This window comes from Artibeus jamaicensis, unplaced genomic scaffold, assembly GCF_021234435.1.
Source record: "Artibeus jamaicensis isolate MK-2021 breed Jamaican fruit bat unplaced genomic scaffold, CSHL_Jam_final scaffold_537, whole genome shotgun sequence".
NCBI classification, from domain to species: domain Eukaryota; kingdom Metazoa; phylum Chordata; class Mammalia; order Chiroptera; family Phyllostomidae; genus Artibeus; species Artibeus jamaicensis.
In genome coordinates, this window is record NW_026522047.1 from 27,666,050 (window position 1) to 27,684,146 (window position 18,097).

Consider the following 18,097-nt stretch of genomic DNA (forward strand, 5'->3'; position numbering starts at 1 on the left):
GCATCTAACGCCCTGCCTTAATGCTACAGATGACTACAGACACGTGAGGGTCTCCAGAGTCGCTGAGGCTTCGTAGGTGGTTTAAGACAACCCAGAGTCAGCCTCATACAATGAGGGCATTGTTCTTCCTCTAAGGTCCCTGATGTACGGGTCTCTAAAACGACATACAAGTGTGCACTGTTCATTAAAACTATGCAAATAAAATCCAACATTCCTTACAGACACAAAAGCAACTTCACAGCTTCATTCCAGGAATGTCCTGGTGATGCGTGGTTTCCACCACAAAGCAGGGTGGGGCTGGGAGTGCTGGGGGACTACTGCGTCCACCAGGCTGGCCTTCCAGTTGCAGACCACCCCTCCTCCTCTCTTCTCCCTCCCCATCCAGGGCGGCTAGGAGGACATCTGCTTCGCTACTGAGCATTTCTTGCTATTTTATACAAAGCCTTCGGGCAATTTAGCCTGAGTCTGATGTATGTTTAGTCTTCGCAGAGGGGGTGCTCAAGGCCAATGATAACATGCAGGGCCTCTGTTTCACCTCCCAGAAAATACTTGTTGGGCGCAAAGGCAGACAGTGAGTCAAATTCCAATTTTCTTAATGTAACGAGGACTTTCCCTATTGCACAAGATACAATATGTTTCCAATGCAAAACATCTATTTCTGCACATCTGCCCAATAGCAGCTCAATTACAAACAGGCCCATCAAACTAACACAGGTCCTTCGCTGCTCAGACAGAGCCTGTCATGCTGCAGATAGCAGAGAAGCACTTAGCAGCAGCCACATGGCAATTTTCCAGTAAGACTTGTTAATCTTTATATAGTCATCCTCATGCAGCCATCAAAGTAAACTCAATGACAAATCAGTTAAAGTAAATTACTTTGAGGAACTTATAAGGATCGGGTAAAAAGCAAACCATATGTGACATCTCTTAGGTCCTGCCCGTGACGGCATATAATTGTCACCATCTGTGCTGTTTATTCTGTGTGCCGGGCCTATCCACCCCCCCCCCCAGGTCAACTCTTTGCCCTTCTCTGTCCTCTGTGGGCCCCGGGAGGCTGACCTCTGTGGACTACAGGACTGTGGCTGCATCAGCTACGACCTTGTGCTCTGGCTTCCAGCTGGGCCCGGCCACCAGGAGGCACCAGAAGAGCTCAGAGCTGGAGAAGAGAGATGTCAAACATTAGCCCTCCACCCTCCCCAGTGCTCCTGTGGGCAGGCAGCCCCCTCTGCATGTTCCAGCTCTGCTCTCGCTGCTCACTCCCCTACTCTTTTGGGCCCAGTTCAGCTGCTGCTAATCCCTGGGTGCTTCTCCAACCCTGGTTGGTCCCTGCAACCCTGCCCACATCCCTGTAAACAATCCCTCATTGCATGGTCTTCAGTCTAGGACAGCCTACACGCCTGTGGCTGGCCAGGACCCTGGCTGACACACAGTCAGCAGCCGGGGTGCCAAGCTGGGATCACTTACATGGACCGCGTGCACCAGGTCAGCTCCCAGGCACTGCTTCAGCTTCTCATCGCTGCTGGTCCCGTGGAGCACCAGATCGGGCATGTACGTGGGGCAGTAACCTGCCAGAAGGGAGCGGCCGAAGTTTCTTATGTTTGGGTTGCTGATGCTCTGAGACCTAAAACAGTATCGGTCTGTTAGAATACACAATTAAAAAAGACTCCCTTCTTGTGTTACAGTTGGAACAAAACCCCAGTGACACGGGTCAGATTCAGGGGGTCCACTTCACCAATCCTGCAGTTGGGGCATCATCGGTATGGAACGAGGGAGGGGACTGGCGGAGTAAAAGAAGACTGCTTGTTTTTTCCTAAAAAAACCAAGGCAGCAGGAAGAAAACAGTACAGCGTGTTTTCTGGTTGGTTACAAGTGTGTTCCTGCATCTCGCGTGGAACACCCACCAGGCAGGCTGTGTCAGGGGAGTGAGGAAAGAGAAAGTCTGGCTTCAGGAACTTGACACATCTGCACAGGGCGGCGCCCACGACAGGCTGCGGAGCAGAGGAAGTCTCTAATTAGTGCCTCAGTCATCACAGGCCAAACCGTCAGCCTGATGGGGTGTCGAGGGAGGGGCGGTGTTTCCCAGCCACTTCGCGCTGCTCAGACTGCGGGAGAGAAGCTGCCCACTGAGTGCAACCCACCTCCCCCGAAGCCGGGCATCTGCTCCCAGCAGCGTGGCTCCATCCAGATGACAGAAAATTAAACCCGCTGCTCCCACCAACACCTCCATAGTACCTCCTAGGTTCCCCCCAAATGTCACCGTCATCATCAAGGCACCCACTTGCCTCCTCACTGAGAGCTCAGGTGCCCTCAGCCAGTGGTCTCCTTAGAGAAAGGGTGGGCTGGAAACAGCATCAGTTTCATAACACTTCTACTACTTTAAGGGGAAAAAAAACCTGTTACATGTAAAACAACCAATAGCAGCTAACATGACCACAGCCACGTCTGACCCCAGGTCCCTGTGTCCCAGCTGGCCGGCATTACCTGGGCAGGGGCAGCTCCACTTCCAAGGCCCCTTCGGCGCAGTCACCGCTGTGGCCTACATGCAGCGTGGCTGAAGCACACGCTTCATCGTCACTGTCTCCGAGAGCACTGTCAGAGCTTTCGTTTCTGGGAATGTCTCCTTCAGTCCTGAAGTCGCCTGTCTCACTGGCGTCCCCACAGGGGACAGCTGCAGCAACGGAGACACCTGAGTCCTGCTGCACACACCTGCCAGGCTCTGGCAGAGGTCCCTCCTCATCCTTCGAGTACAAACTTCCGCCCGTCTCCAGCGTTTCCGGCGCAGTCCCCGCCGCACTGGCATCAGGTTCGCACGAGTCGGCAGCGGGGTTGGCCTGCCCCGCAGCATCTGCCACGGCTCTGGTTCTGACGCCTCCGTCCTCAGCATAACCACCGTCAACTTCACCTCCATCCCTGTCTGATGACTGATTCTGAGGACGGTGGACATTCTGTGGGAAGCCAGGCGGGAAGGAGCACCTAGAAACCTGCTGGTCCTGAGACACATCAGCGGCCACCCTGGGTTCAACCAAAGGACCACTGGCTGACTCCGAATATTGTCTGCAGGCCTTTAGCCGCTCCTCCACTCTTCCGGTGCGGCTTTCAAAGTCAGACTCCGGAGATGCGGAGCTTCCGATCTGGAAGGTGACCTTCTCTAAGGCAGGCTTCTCCCAGGAAAGTCTGTCTGGGCAGGGCCGGGCTGCTGACCGGTCTGGTAGCTTCTTACGCATCTCCCCTTTCCACTCCTCAGTGGTTTTCAATCCTCCCCCGAAACTGTCACAGCTGGAGAGCCTGGGACGGCCATCTCGCGGGACCTCATTTTCATTTTCTTCCTCCCTACAAAATGTGTCCTGAGGTTTCCAAGAGTTGTCCGGGGCTGGGTCCTGGTGTCCCGGGCTGCAGGCCGCAGAACACTTGTTTTTGTCCTTGTCAGCTTTGGGACACAGGTCTCTGATGTCATTGTCCTCTGGGGTCCCCGCCAAGCCCTCAGGCACGGGGCTCCTTCCTTCCTTGGCCAGTGGCAGGATGGGAGGAAGGAGGGCGGGCTCACTTCTCACCGTGACGACCACGTACTCAGACTCCTCCACCTCTCCCCTCTCCAAGGCTGTTGTGATGTTGCTCCCACTTAACACCTGCTCCCCTTCTCCGGGATTCCCACTCCAGGTCAGCTGGTTCTCTTGCAGCTCAGAGCAACGGAGAAAGTAGGTCAGGACGTAAAGTATGCGCTGGACCAAGTCCTTCTGCTTCCCCACCACCACGGTGCGTGTCAGCCTCACTGGAGAGCCGATGGCCCCATAGAGATCACCTGCAGAGCAAAGTGGACACAATGACAAAGTTGCCTGGGGTGAGCAGGCCTTGGATATGTCAGCTTTTACAAGAGAAAAACAGATGACTTAGAGTCCCAAATAGATGACTTAAGAGTGAGTGCCAATGAGAACTGCTTCTCCATATAAATGACTTGAGGTAAAGAGGTAATTCCTAGTAATGACCGGGTTTTAGTTTTGCCTCTCTGGTGGACGGTGTGTCTGGAAAGGCCTGGCGCGGCCTTGGCCCACCGCTCTTGGGGCCGGGCGACAGAGCCGATTCACACAGCCCCCGTGAAGTCTGCCCACACGGTTCAGCGGCTGGCCCCTCCCCCCCCACCTCCAGAAGGAAGGCTGAAGCCAGAGCCCTGAATGTGTGACCAAATCAAATACTGCATCATGGGGTCTAGAATAATGAGACTTTTTACAAGTCCTGGACAACAGAGCAGGCCTTGGGGTAAAATCCAAATTCAGGGGTCTCTGAACCAAAGGGCAGTGAATCAGTACAAAATACTTAATGAAATGCCCTGTTCAGAATTATCTCAATGTACAAACATGCACCAGCTACACTTTGATTAACAAGAAGAAAATTACTTAGTCGTGAACAATAAGATTCTGAATATACATGAATCTGAATACTTCTATTACTTCACATGAAAATTCTACTGGAATAATAATAAAAAAAAGATGTCCCGTAAGTTATATCCTGACAAGTTGATGAAAAACTGGCTAATGAACCATTAACATTTGGCTTAAAGGCAGAGGAAGGGCAAATGTGTCCATGACCCCAGCAGTGTGAGCTTTTCATCAGAAGTAGTGGTCAGGCACCTAACTGCTAAATCACCGCGTTTGGTAAGTTACTTAGTTGACACTCGGACAAGAACGGAAAGGACAATAAAAAGTGACATCTGCAGACCGCGCAGGTCCAGTGCCGAGCGGCTGACACAGATTTATCTCCTTCACGTCTCTGCAGAGCCAGCCCCGAGTTAGAAACTGTTACAGGAATCATCAAAACGTTGCAAATAAATCAAACTTGAAGAGACACTAAATAAAAAAAGAGGAGAAGCACAGTAATTGCTATATAAATAAGAAGTCAGAACCCGTCCGAGGAGTGCCGCAAGAGAGAGGAGGACAGGCATTAAAATGAGGGCATACAGCAGATGAAACAAATTAAACTGACAGATGCAGACAGAGGGAAAATTTCTGGGAACCATCAGGAAGTACTTCCTCTGGGGACACTTGGTGGAAGGCCACTGCCCCTAAGAACTTAGAGCACAGGGCAGAAATGACATTCGCCTTCTCTATAAAGACTAGCTGACAGGCTAACAGCTTCATCTGTTAGCTTTTGCCACTGACTGAGAAATCCCCCAAGAATTCAAGAGTGACCCAGAATTAGAGTCTGATGCTAGGACAAACACTGCTGTCTGAGAAGACGGTCTTGACTAAGCATGTGTCACTCACTGTTCCTCCCCTGGGATCACGTCGCCCATCACTGCAGGGTCACAGCCCCGTTGGGCATTCATGGGACCCTTGTTGTATCGGTCCCCATGTTAATACAGAAGATAAGCACTACCCATCCAAAATCCGGTATAGGAAAGCAGTCACAGAGGAAAAGCCACTCAGAATGACAATTCTTTTTTTCAATGCATATAACATTTTAATAACAAAACTGCAAGTGGAAAAAAGTAAAACAAAGACAGCTATTAAAAATAATTTACGATCATTTAAACTCTATAAAGTAATGAGAGCAATGTGTGTGGGCGCTGCCATCACTTGAGGACCAAACTCCATACAAATACTGTAATCCATGACTAAAACCACAGACCTGCACTACTGACGATTTACTGGATCTTGAACTCGAGCGCAGTGTTTGGAGCCCCGGGTGGAGGAAACCACTCACATTAGAGTAGATGCCATTGTTCCCCTAAGTATGATTTTGCAAAATGAAGGCAAGTTGCACAACCATGTGAATGGACTTAACGCTACTGAACTGTTATACTTAGAAATGGTTAAGATGATAAATGTTACGTTCTGTGCTTCTTTTTAAAGCATAATTTAAAATACAAACTCCAATTTAAGAGACAGAGAGACAATGCGAGAAGGACAGAAAAAAGGGAGGGGTGGGTGGAAAGAGTGTTTGCAGGTGACACAAAAGCCAAAGGCAGAGAGTGCACAGAAGCAGGGAGGGGTGGGGACAGGGGAACGAGAGAGACCAGGGAAAGGACCAACGGGGACACCGAGAGTGGACACAAGACGGGAGACAGCTGGCGGCGGTGGAGGAACTCAGAGAGAGGAACCACAGCAGTAAGAAGGGAGGAACAGACAGAGGGTACGAGGGGAACGGAAAAAAGAGACGGGGAGTGGACAGGAACCAAATGATGGGGAACCAGAGAGAAGCACAGAGGCTGGAACAGAGGGGAGGGACGCAGACAGGGCAAAGCACCTGCAGGAAACGAAAACGCCAAGGCAGAGGGGAAGAAACAAGGCATCACGGGAAACTGAGAAGATAGAAACAAAGTAGAGACAGGCAAGGTCAAGAACGGGGGAGAGGGAGGGGAGAGGCTGAGTGAATTCGGCAGCATTATCGCTGGAACAGAAAACCGAGAGGGTGAGAGGTGGGTGGCGAGCAGACGCCAAAACGAAGGTGGACAGAGGGAGAAGCAGAAAACTGAAAAGATAGAGAAACTAAGTATCTTAAAGGACCACTTATTCATCGATTACTTTCTAATGCATGTGTATATGCTATGAAGTCCCCTTCAAACACTGTTGCCTGAATGCTAAACATTGTTATTTACTGTATCTTTATTATCATTAATTTCAACATATTTTGTAACTTTTCTTGTGAAGTACTGTTTGGCTTATGAGTTATTTAGATGTGATTGTTTAATTTCTGAGCAAGTAGGAATTTTCTCCTTATATACTTTATTGGTTTATACTCTTAATTCCACTGCATTCTGAAACACACAATTTAAATTTCTAGAAAAAAATGAAGAAATTTCAGACTCTTATATTAATTGACACCATTAATCACAACTGTTTTTTCGAGAAGAAAAGCTGCCTTTCACTTCCACAAATCTTTGAGGTCATTAGGGTCAGACACACACCCACGGGACCCCTTCAATCAGTGGTGAAAGACATGGTTTTCACACTTTGTACACCCTTCCCAAGAAAGAAACACTTTTTAGACTGCAACCTCACACTTCCTCTGCAACGTTTACAAAACACAAACGTGTCACTCTGGTATTTCCTATTCTATCATATTTTAAAAATGCTCTTTTGACCTACTAAGTGGCTTGCACAACCCACTAGTGGGTGCTTAGCACACCCTGGAAACCCAGATGTAGAAAGCACATTTGGGCACAGATGGGAGAGCTGAGCTCCTGAGCAGCAAGCCCTGGGGGAGGCAAGGACTTGTTGCCCCCGGCTTTGCTCCCTGCTCCCCCGGGAACACTGAGAACCCACGCAGAAGTGGGCACTGTGGTACCCGTCCTGGCCAGCTCTCAGGTACACCTGTGAAACAGTTCCAGATAGGTAGAATCTTTTCTACTACTTGGGAACCTGGATTAAAATTATATCTGCATCAGTGTACATTACCAGCAATTTATATTTTTCTGTTTACTGTGACTTGGTACATAGTTAATGAAAATATACTTGGAAGTGAGCATCTTCCCCTGTCAAATTATTGAACCCCCACAATTTTTTGTAATAACGGAAACTCAACTGTCACTTACACTTGGCTTTACAAAGCTACGGTGTGGCCTGCACCAGGGCCTTGTCCCCTCCTCACACCACTTTGTCAGCAGCCGGACACTGTGCACTGCTGGGGGTGGGGACCCCGGGAGGCTCAGTAGTACATGATCCCCGCTGAAAAGGGACTGTGTGCCCACAGGAAGGGACTTGGCCTTCTCAAGCTGAACAAAGGAAATCAACAGCTCTCAATGAGTTAAATTTCAAATGAGAAGCAGTGCTTTTCCGCAGTCTGTGATTCGTTTTCTGGAAAATGCCATTTTAACATTTCCTCAAATATACCTTCTTCAAACACCCCCTCCTCCCTCCTCTCCCTTTACCTCTCGGTGACCTTCCAATATTAATATTTTCATCAGCACGCCAGCAACAAAGGTGCTTTACACATTCGGTTAGTGCTTTACACTGACTGAATTCCCACAGCCATCGTGAACTATTCTCACCCTGTTTTATAGATGAAGAGACTGAGGCACAGAGAGGTTAAGTCACTTGCCCATGGACACTGGACTGATCCAGGCAGCGCTGGCGCCCCTGCTCTCAGCCTCTGCACTTGACAGTCTCTCTCCCGCATCCTTGCTGCACATCCACATCACGAATGACTCACTCAGGACACCCTGAAATCATCCGAATGCAAGTTGGCCTCCTCTGCTGAGCAGACAGTTTACTGAGGCTCAGCAGCACATGCTGTGCAAGTCCGCATCCTGGAATCTAACACAGGGCTGGGGGCAGAGTGAGTGTGCCCCATCTTACTTTGTCACTCCCAATGTCTGACAAATGAGAGGACCTAGAGTATACCTCTCCTCCACATGACCCCAAAATATGTTAAATTGGTCACAGAAACCCAAAACTCTGTACCCAACTATGCCAAAGCATTAGACTCCTATACCATGTCTCAGTATAAAGCTTTGAGGAAAAAATGCACCAACTAACTACAAGAAAGCAGTGTAGAGAAAGGTAAGATTTCACACTCAAGCTAAAATTTAAAAGGTGGTGAAATTATACTGTACTACTTTCTTTTTTGTCTTATTTTTCTCTTACACAGTCCATCCTCTAAGATAAGAAACCCCCTCATTCTCAGGCGAGCTGTGTCTTACCTCTGGCCCCAGGGGACACTCAGCAATGTCTAGAGACATTTTTGATCGTCACCACTGCAGGGGCGGGGAGAGTTCCACTGGCAGCTCAGGAACACAAGTCAGTGATGCTCTAACCATCCTACAATACACGAGACAGCTCCCCTAAGCCCCACCCAACAAAGAATGATCTGGTCCAAGCGTCGATAATGCAGACATTAAAAGCCTTGCTCTAGGCTGCTTTGCTACATTGTATGGCAGAGCACAATTTACCCACACACTGTTAGAAGAGTCCAGCGAAGCTGCTGGCAGGGAAAGGAGAGGAAAGTGGCAGCCTTACAATTAGAAATCTGCGGGCCAGCAACCTTTCCTAGTGTCACTGGGTTAGACAGTGAACACCGACTACAAATTCCAGCCTTTGCCCTATCCCACCCCATACGGTCGCTGAATAATCCGATCGGGCACTGACCCAGCTGCGCCCAGAGAGGGTTGTACGGGTGTGTTCGGGCCAGTGCGCTCACTGACTGGGAGGTGCGTTTCTCTGCGAAGGCTTTAACGGGAGGGTGATCGACGGGCATGACGGTCGGCACCCAGGCCAGGTGGTAGGTCAGCACTGCGGTCAGCAAGGCAGCAAAAAACCTTCGAGAGAGGGAAGAAAGTACAGCCGGATGAGTCAACGCAGGAAGGGGCACGTCACATGCAGAACACACACTGGCCACGCTCCGGAGAGCTGAAGCTTACTGGTTTTTGTTGATCTGCTCTACCAGAAACGTAAACTCCTTGAGAAAGCGCTGGCAGAGCTGCGTCTTCTCCAAAGTGCTGGACATCATGGTGAGCCACACAGGCTCCGCTATCCTTGGGACGGAGTATAAGTTCCAGATAGTCTCCCTGTGAAAAGACGAGGGACACACGAAACTGTCACCAACGTTACTTCAGGTAATCTTTATACAGAGGGATAAAGGAGACAACAGTAACCTGCCCCTGTGTTGGACTCAATGGACTGATGCAGGATACAGAACAGGAGTCTGCACACTGTGGCTGCCCACAGGCCAAATCTGGCCGCCACCGTTTCTGTCGATAAGGTTTCACCGGAACACAGTTGCATTCATTCACTCACATGTTGCTGCTTTTGCACAATGATGAAGGTGAATAGCTATAACAGAGACCCTTTACAGAAAAGGTGCACCAACCCTTGAAATAAAATATTCATTTAAAAACAATTCATTACCTCAATGTCTTCAATCAGGATTTATGCCCATTTTTATAGTGAAGAAACAAAGGAAGAAATAAAGTATATTTTATACTAAAAATGTGACTGGGCCAACACAAGTCTTCTGATTTCTGGTTAGTGCTCTAATTCCCTCAGCCAAAGAACCCTACTCATTTAAGATAAAACATTACATAAATGGCCCTACACCCACTCTCACTCACCTCGCAAGGCCTCCTCTGCTGAAGATTTATAAATAATTCCTTCAAACAGGCTGGGGGCAGAGTGAGTGTGCTATATACTACGTTTTCATACGAACTAACAGGATCTAAGAGAACTAATAGAACTGTAGACTATCACAGGAACTACCTAGTCTAGTTCTGTCACTTCACACATGAAAAAACAAGCACTAGAGAAACGTTCCTGGCACGAGATAGGCAAATGCTGAACGACAGGTCAGGATGAGAACACAGGTCACCCAACTCTTTCGAGGGCTCCGTTCCAAACCACACGACTCGCGTGTTTTCCTGAGAGCACACAGACTTAGCCCAGCGCCTCCACTGGCACCCCCTCCACTCTTCCAAAATCAAAACAGATGAGACATTGGCTGACTTGATTTTCTAGCTGTGTGCATAAAAGAACTGAACCAACACTATTCCGCTTTGGCAGAGAAACAGATCATCTGCCAACTTAGGCAGCAACAAAAAATTACGGTCACGTAGAACCAGGATTCATTTACCAAACCTAAGGTCTCCAAATGCTAGCACTTCCTTTTGTCCCCGTCAGGCAGCTGAAGTGTGAAGACGACCCCTCTATGTACACTGTAGGAAGGCTTTCTGGTCATATACTTCCAGATTCTCGACGTCTGAAGAATGAATACTCTCATTAAACTAGCAATCGGACTCTCTAGTAGAAGTCAGCTTCCAGTCTGACCACAGCAGAACAACAGCAGTTCAGTGCTATCCTCACAAACCGTAGAAGGTTTACTAATCATCAGACTGTCACTAAAAAGCACAACTTCACACTACCTATTTCTGACATGTATGACTTAGGTCTTAACTATCACCAGGTAATGACTAAGATATTACTTGTGTACTTTATACATAACCCAGGATTCAAAACAGTCTGGGGATTTTGCTCCAAGTGGTATTATAGAGTTCACCAGCATATACCTTAAGCATCACAAAAATGTTCTAACACTAAGAACTGTACAACAGTTTACTCCTTAGCTACAGAGTAACAGTTTGACTCAGTAGTTCCGGACTGCTCTGGAGTGGGTTCCCTCCCCTTAGAGAAGGCGCCTCTAAGAAACAGTGTGACGATCCCAGCTCAGTGAAGCGGAGGAGAATCCCACCTGCTCCCCAAAGCACGTCACCTCTCCACCCAGACATCAGGGCAAGGACTCTAGAAAACTAGTACCCAGAGCACAGAAATCATTAATTAGAAGTTAACAATGAAGGCACACTAGGGCGGTGATGCAATTTGATGTCCAGAGCAGGGCATCTCTGGGAGGACACTGGGTATAAAGCAGGACTGTCCTGGCGAGCGGGATCGTGCACCTCCCTGACACACATGCCCTCCTCTCCACCTATGCTTTGGACGAGCATCCCTGAACTCAAGTTTACACATCCATACAATGGGCAACAGCGCCTACTGTTAGGGCTTTTGTGAGGATGATATGAAATGTGAACAGGCTTGTAAGAGACACTAGAATATTAGTTTTCTCCATTTGCTCTGTTAAAAAGAAACCAGTCAAACTGAGGACTGTCAGGCAGCAGTGAGGAGCACTTTGTGCTGAGTGACTTAGATTTTTTACTTCTTTGATCTCAGTTTCCACCTTAAAGGAAGGAGCTGCTAACGCGACTCGTCACTGCCATCCCCTGGTGACTCCGAGCCACGGGCTCAGCTGCCCTGGTCCACCGCTGCCACTGTTACTGCCTCTCACAAATTTGCTGGATTGGACAAACTGCGAATTTACCTGAATTCTCCCAGGGCTTCCATCAGACGGCTTACGTAAAACTGCACTCGGAGACTTGATTCTGCTATCTTCCGACAGGAGATCATGGCCTTCATTGAAAAGAAAGAAGCCAAATCACTTGTAGCGAAGAAACTGCTGTATTAACGGGCTGCTGGGCTTTATCATCAAAACACTGAAGGCAGTGACGCCTAAGTCATCAGGAAGCAGTCAGCTCCTCTCCTGAAGCTACACAGTGTCTGATGTATAGTATCAACGTGCCAAAGGACCCATCGCTGCTGCACAGGAGCTACATTCTCGCGGAAAGTGATCTGATACCTCAACAAAGACACTCGACCATCTTCCAAGACCCGCAGTCACTTCACTATCTGAGTAAGATTACGTTCTTATTACCTTTTCAATTGCACTCTTCAGCCTGTTCATGTGAGACTCAAACAAGGGGAAATGAGAAAAAAAGAAGTCCTGGAAATCCCTCTGGGCCTCTTCTTTCTCACACAGGGAAAAGATGATGCTGATGGCAATCTTCTTCCTGCGAACTATGGCAGGATTAGAACTGCAGGTTTCTTCAGCCAAGCTGAATGTCTCGTCGGTCGACCTGGAGGGCAATCAGTTTGAAGAGCTGCATCAGTGAGTGACCCTGAAGATGAACTCTGACCTTAGGGGACGACAGTGAGATGCTGCCCCGGAACACTCAGAGTCTTACCTGGGGTTTACCTACCTCTCACTCAGTCTCTCCTGTAATTCTCTGTTATGAAAAACGAAAGTACCACTTACAACCCCATACTCTCCTAACAGGAAAGGAAACGTAAAAACTGAGAGTAATTCGCACTATCCCCTTGTTGGACTCTTGGTCTTCTTCCCTTGGACCATTTTGCATCAGGTTGGTGGTGCTTATGAAAAGGTGTAAAATATGGGCCCTTTGTTCTCTGGTTGACAGACATCAGTAGATAAGAATGTGGGAAGAGAAAGGATCCCATGTGGTATTCCATTTAACCAAGGAGCATAATTTGACTCTTTATAGGTGGTTGAGGTTCACTTTCCCAAGGCTATTCAAATTAGATGAAGTTACCCCTGTTAAGTGCTCAGATTAAGCCATGAGGTTGATGTAGCTCTCTGGGAAATTCCCCAAACCCAAAGATCCACCTCTTTCCTGGTATAGTCGAGTTCTCAAAAACCTTAAGATTCTTTTGAGGGACTCTACTCTGACAAGAGAACCACGAAGCCAATAAATCCTTAATATAAATTAAATTTGTCTTTTTTTCCATTACCATTTATCCCCCTTATCGGTAAGCCTCACAAACATGGGCCGACCCTGTTTTTATTTAACTATTCTGAAAAGCCGGCATAACCGCCACGTTGCTATGAACAGCAAGAGTGAAAATAAACAAATTTGTTTGTTTCTGAAAAGAGATCAAAGCCATAGACAACAGTGCAAATGACAGCACCTAGCTGGACATATGGTATCAACAGTTATGCAGTAAGTTTTTCTTACTCACTGACTCCACCACTCACACTCATCTCTCTGCCAAATACGGGAGGACACCGCTTCCTCCATTTCCTCTGCTACAAATTACAACATAGCGATTACTTGTGCTTTGAAGAATTTGAGGCAGTTGACCTCCCACTCTTGGCCTTAAATTTCTTATTTAGTGCTCTGCTCACGGTCTACAATGTGCTTGTGATTTCAAGTACACACACATTTTCAAAAACATACATTACATCACAAGTTTTATGGTAAGGAAAGCTATTTTATGTTTAAAGGACAGGAGACAGACATCTTGTTCTAATCTCAGAGAAACGCGCCATTGTTTCTCCTTATTTGAAGCAAGAATCCGGAGAGGCGGCTGTGGCCGACACGTCAGTCAAGACCCTCACTAGCAGCAGTGCCTCTGGAAGGACGTGGTACATGTGACGCATCGCAATAAACCATCACCTGTCTTCTCCGAGATATTTCCAGATCCTAATCTCTGCTCACCAAGAAAAAATTCTTGAGGCTCTTAGAATTTTACTTACTTGCATACAGTGCTTGCTCTTCTTTTATGTAGTACTTGTGATTTGTTTTCCTACACCAGTTTATTTACTACTCTGTACAGGACACTCTGAGCAATTTATTAGATAACAAAATGTCCTTGCAACCTTTTTGAATATGTCCTATTTCCCTTCTTTGTCAAAAGCAAAATTACCGCATCAGCCCATGCATCTTTGGCTAATGTGGTCTTTAATAATCAAATTGCAATAAACACTGAACCTATGCAGGGGTTTATGAAGATGATTTGTGTATCATCTTCATCTCTACCCTGTGAACAATGACCACCTCCACTTTAACGTAGCAGAGAGCGCCCCCTACTGAGTGTCTGAAAAACTCCCACAGCAGTCACAGTGTGGGCAGCTCTTACTTGCTTCACCGTATCTCTCTACTGAGTTCTAAAGCAACTGAGCTTCATTCTGTAGTCTTGGATCAACCACTTAAACTGGAATAAATCAGGACACGTGGTACTGTAATTATATTTTTAAAAGTATTCCACAATAAAAGGATGTTTCCGAGTATTTTTAAAAATTCAGGTGTCGCCCAGGCCAGTGGGACTCAAGTGGTCAGAGCCACGGTCCCGTAACTGAAAGGTGGTGGGCTCGATTCACAGTGAGGGCACACGCTGAGGTTTTGGGTTGGTCCAGGTTGGGGATCGTACAGGAGGCAACCCATTGTTGTTTCTCTCTCACATCGACGTTTCTCTCCCCCTCTCTCTAACATCAGTAAACATATCCTTAAATAAGAATATATACATACATACATACATACACACACACACACACACAAATACATAACTAATTCAGGTGTGCATCCAAATACTTCATCCTATCTTTACCCTTAGCCACCTCCAGGTACAGTGTCGCAGATCATTTTTGCAAATGCAGAAGCTGAGGCACAGTGATTCATCAACTTGCTTTAGGAACAGAAAACCTGTTAGTGACCACGCTGGACTAGAACCCAGGGGCCCGCCCCATGCCTGGCCCATCGGCTGCTGTCTGTGCAGCCTCCATGGGAGGCGCCAGGCCAGCGGGAGCACCGGGGGGAGAGCTGGGCATAGTCACATCAGGTGACGGGGCTCTGGGTCAGGGAAAGACCACCGCTACCCACTTAACTTTTTCTCCTTATAAAAAAGTCATGAGGAATCTTGTTGACATAAGCATTTACAAACATTATGAGTACCTCGAGGTCACAAAAAGAGCCCAAACTCTGATGATTTCAGTGCATCTCAATGATCTTTACTAGATGTCAGGACCGCCTGGTCTAACTGTTCATGCCAACTTTGAACTTATGCTGAATCTACGGACACCTTAGAATACATGAAAGCTCCATTTCTGTGGGTCAAAGAACATCCCACCAGCAACTGAATATGGTCGGTTCCACACAAAGTCAAATCATCAATCATTCAAGTCAAAAGCCTTTCTGGCACATTATACCTGCTCCTTTAGGGCATCAACAGCCCCACTAAGGGATGAAAGCTCTGCAGCTCTGCCCCTCCACCCCCAGGGCAGTAGCACCTGCTAACTGCTCAGGCCTGGCTCCTCACCCAGGAACCCGAGTCCACCACCTGGCACAGCAGGGGGCCTTGAGGCTCGGGAGTCAGTGTGGAACCACAAGCTAAGATTGTGAATATCCTCCCTGTCTACCTTCTCTTAGCAAAAACGTTTTTTGACTACTGTGAATTTTCTCTCAAAGCCAGAGGCAATCGCATTTGTGGTACCCACTGTTCTGTCTAGCACAAGATGTTAATTTTCCCACCCACACACTTGTGTAACCTTTCAGAGAAAGGATCTTCACAGGCACGGGGATCAGCCGGAAATGTCCGAGGCACTTGCATTCTCAGCATTAAGTAGTACTGACTCCACGCCTGCTCCACAGACAGGCAGCTGCTCAACAGGGAGCCCTGCCTGCCCTGGGAAGACCCCAGGTTTGGTTTAATGCTCTGCGATTGCTACCTTGAATTCTTAATAATTTTATTATTGAACTTGTCAGGGAAGTCTGATGGACAATGAAGTCTGATGGACAATGAAGTCTGATGGACAATGAAGCATGCGTGTGAGCGATAAAGGTACCAAACTACAGAGCAGGTGGCAGTCAGGCCCTAGGGCATGCAACCCAGACAATGAGTACTGGCCTGGTGGTCAGGCACAGGCCCACATGTCTGCGCGATCCAGGGTGCCCCAAGGCCCCAGCTTGGCAAGGCTGAGACCTGGGCCCAGACTGGTGACTGTGACAGCAGCAGCAGCAGGAGAGTGGCCTGGACTGTGAGCAAGGGGAGAGACATGGCAGGGCTGAGACCCACGGTGGGAGGCCGGCTCGTCCGTCCGTCACCAGGGCTGACCCTATGCACTCTGCACAAACACTGAACTCTCCGACCTGAGCCCCGGGACAGTAAATAATCACAGAGCAAGAGCCTAGAGTGCACACTGCAAAAAAGCATGTCAGGCTGTGACTGGAATTCCTCAGAGTTTATAATCGCTGGTTTTGAAAACTGTATCAACACTATAAATCAAATATCCAGAGGCACAGAAAGAGAAGGTAAGTGTAAAGACTGATGCGTTGGACAGACACCCCCTTGCTATTTTCACACAAAGCTTCGGATGAAGAAATTATCAACAAGGAAGCTCAGTAGGAAACTAATTTCTCCATACTCCACTCCATAGTTGCGGATGCAATGAGAGAACGCATAAGGCATTTGAAATTATCTACAACTCAGGAAGACACCTTCAGTTTAAGACTTCCACAAGTTACGGGAAATGTCAAAGGAAAGATTAGAATAACCTTGTGTAAATTTACATTTAAAATTAAATTCACACACAAAATGGATCTGAGTGAAGAATTAAATCTTTTTAGAAAAAGTGTTCCACAAGAATCAGCTGATCTAGAGGTACAAAAATTTACATTTTGAAAGCCGATCAGAAATGTGTCTCCATGTTGCCAATAACCTGTGAAGCTCCAGTAACAGCTGCATCAGCAGAAAGATCTTTCTCCAAGTGAAAAAGCTGCCAAAAATATCTGCCTCTTGCATTTGCCAGGAGCTACTAACACTGCTTATACCTCACCTGATGTATAAATTACATCAATTAGTGTACAAATTTTGATAATGCAAACAAACGAACTTGCAGAAAAGTGAGCTAGAGAAATCTTATAATAAATGAAGGTATTGCATTATTACTATTTCTTATATTATGACATCAAAGTATTTCTTTTTGTAATTTATAAATTTGCTATTATTCATTTTTTTCTTTTATTGATTCCAGAGAAAAGGGAAGGGAGGGAGGGAGAAAGAAAGGAAAACGTGAGTGAGAGAGAAACACTGATCAGCTAGCTGCACCCTGACTGGGGATCAAACTCGCAGCCCAGGCATATGCCCTGACCGGGCACTGAACCTGTGACCCTCCAGTCTACAGGACGATGCCCACACAACTGAGCTAAACCAACCAGGGCAATTTATGTTATTACTCATGTGTCACTGTTATTCCTACTACATTTAGTAAGTAAAATATCTTTAAAGGGAAAATTTTACATTTTAGTACTCTTTAACAGCACTTTTTCCTGCTTTCTGAACAAGGGAGCCAGCACTTCCACTTTTGAGCCCAAGATATCTATTTTAGGTGTGAGTTCACTAAAGATACATTAATTCCCAAAGCCAGGTCTCAATTCAAATTAGAGATTTTGGAGAATCTGGGAGGACTGGGTTGGAGATTGCTACTCAACTTTGGGTTCACACCTGAAAGGATGGAAAAGCATTTTCAGTCAAGGGACGATGTCTGAAGGCGAAGGCTTCTAAGCCCCATCCATTCCCCCAGCCACAGAAGTCGCCATAACGACCGAGATGATGGTGGGACCCCTTCTCCTGGCGGCTGCAGCCGCAGCAATGACAATGGTGGCAATAAGAAGAGTAAGCAAGCCGTATCTGCCAACATTTTACTCACTGCACCTCATCCCAGCCTGACACGACCTGCTCATCCAGTGCACGGCAGAGCTGGGACGCGTCCCCGCATTGAACTCCCAGCTCTTCACCACTCTGCACAAAGTCCATCGACCTCAAAGCAGTTCTTCAGTGAGTAACGTGGCCAAGATTTTAATTTTTGGTCTCACTCCCTGCCATCTTGAGAGCAACAGAAGAGACAAGCGGCCTGCCCTGTGCCACGCACGCGCCTTGAATCCTGGGTCCTCGGCTTGTCACTTCAGCACCAACTCTTTCATGAAAGACCCCCAGTTCCCCCCACAACCACCAGCAACTGTTCCCTCCCTTCTCCAAGTCCCAAAGCACTT

General features: G+C 47.5%; 1 protein-coding gene across 8 annotated transcripts in view; it reads right to left on the reverse strand.

Moving 5' to 3' along the window:
- The window catches only part of FNIP2 (folliculin interacting protein 2), a 121,044-nt gene that overhangs the window by 22,482 nt on the left and 80,465 nt on the right, over nt 1–18,097 (reverse strand). For 7 of the 8 annotated variants that reach the window (XM_053658733.1, XM_053658732.1, XM_053658731.1 and 4 more), the window contains 6 exons: nt 12,187–12,388; nt 11,797–11,885; nt 9,353–9,499; nt 9,081–9,250; nt 2,482–3,799; nt 1,465–1,621 (listed from right to left, as the gene is read on the reverse strand). In XM_053658733.1, coding sequence (XP_053514708.1) covers nt 1,465–1,621; nt 2,482–3,799; nt 9,081–9,250; nt 9,353–9,499; nt 11,797–11,885; nt 12,187–12,388 — 2,083 coding nt within the window. Of the gene's footprint in view, nt 1–1,059; nt 1,157–1,464; nt 1,622–2,481; nt 3,800–9,080; nt 9,251–9,352; nt 9,500–11,796; nt 11,886–12,186; nt 12,389–18,097 lie in introns of all 8 variants that reach the window. The other variant, XR_008390339.1, reaches the window with a different exon arrangement.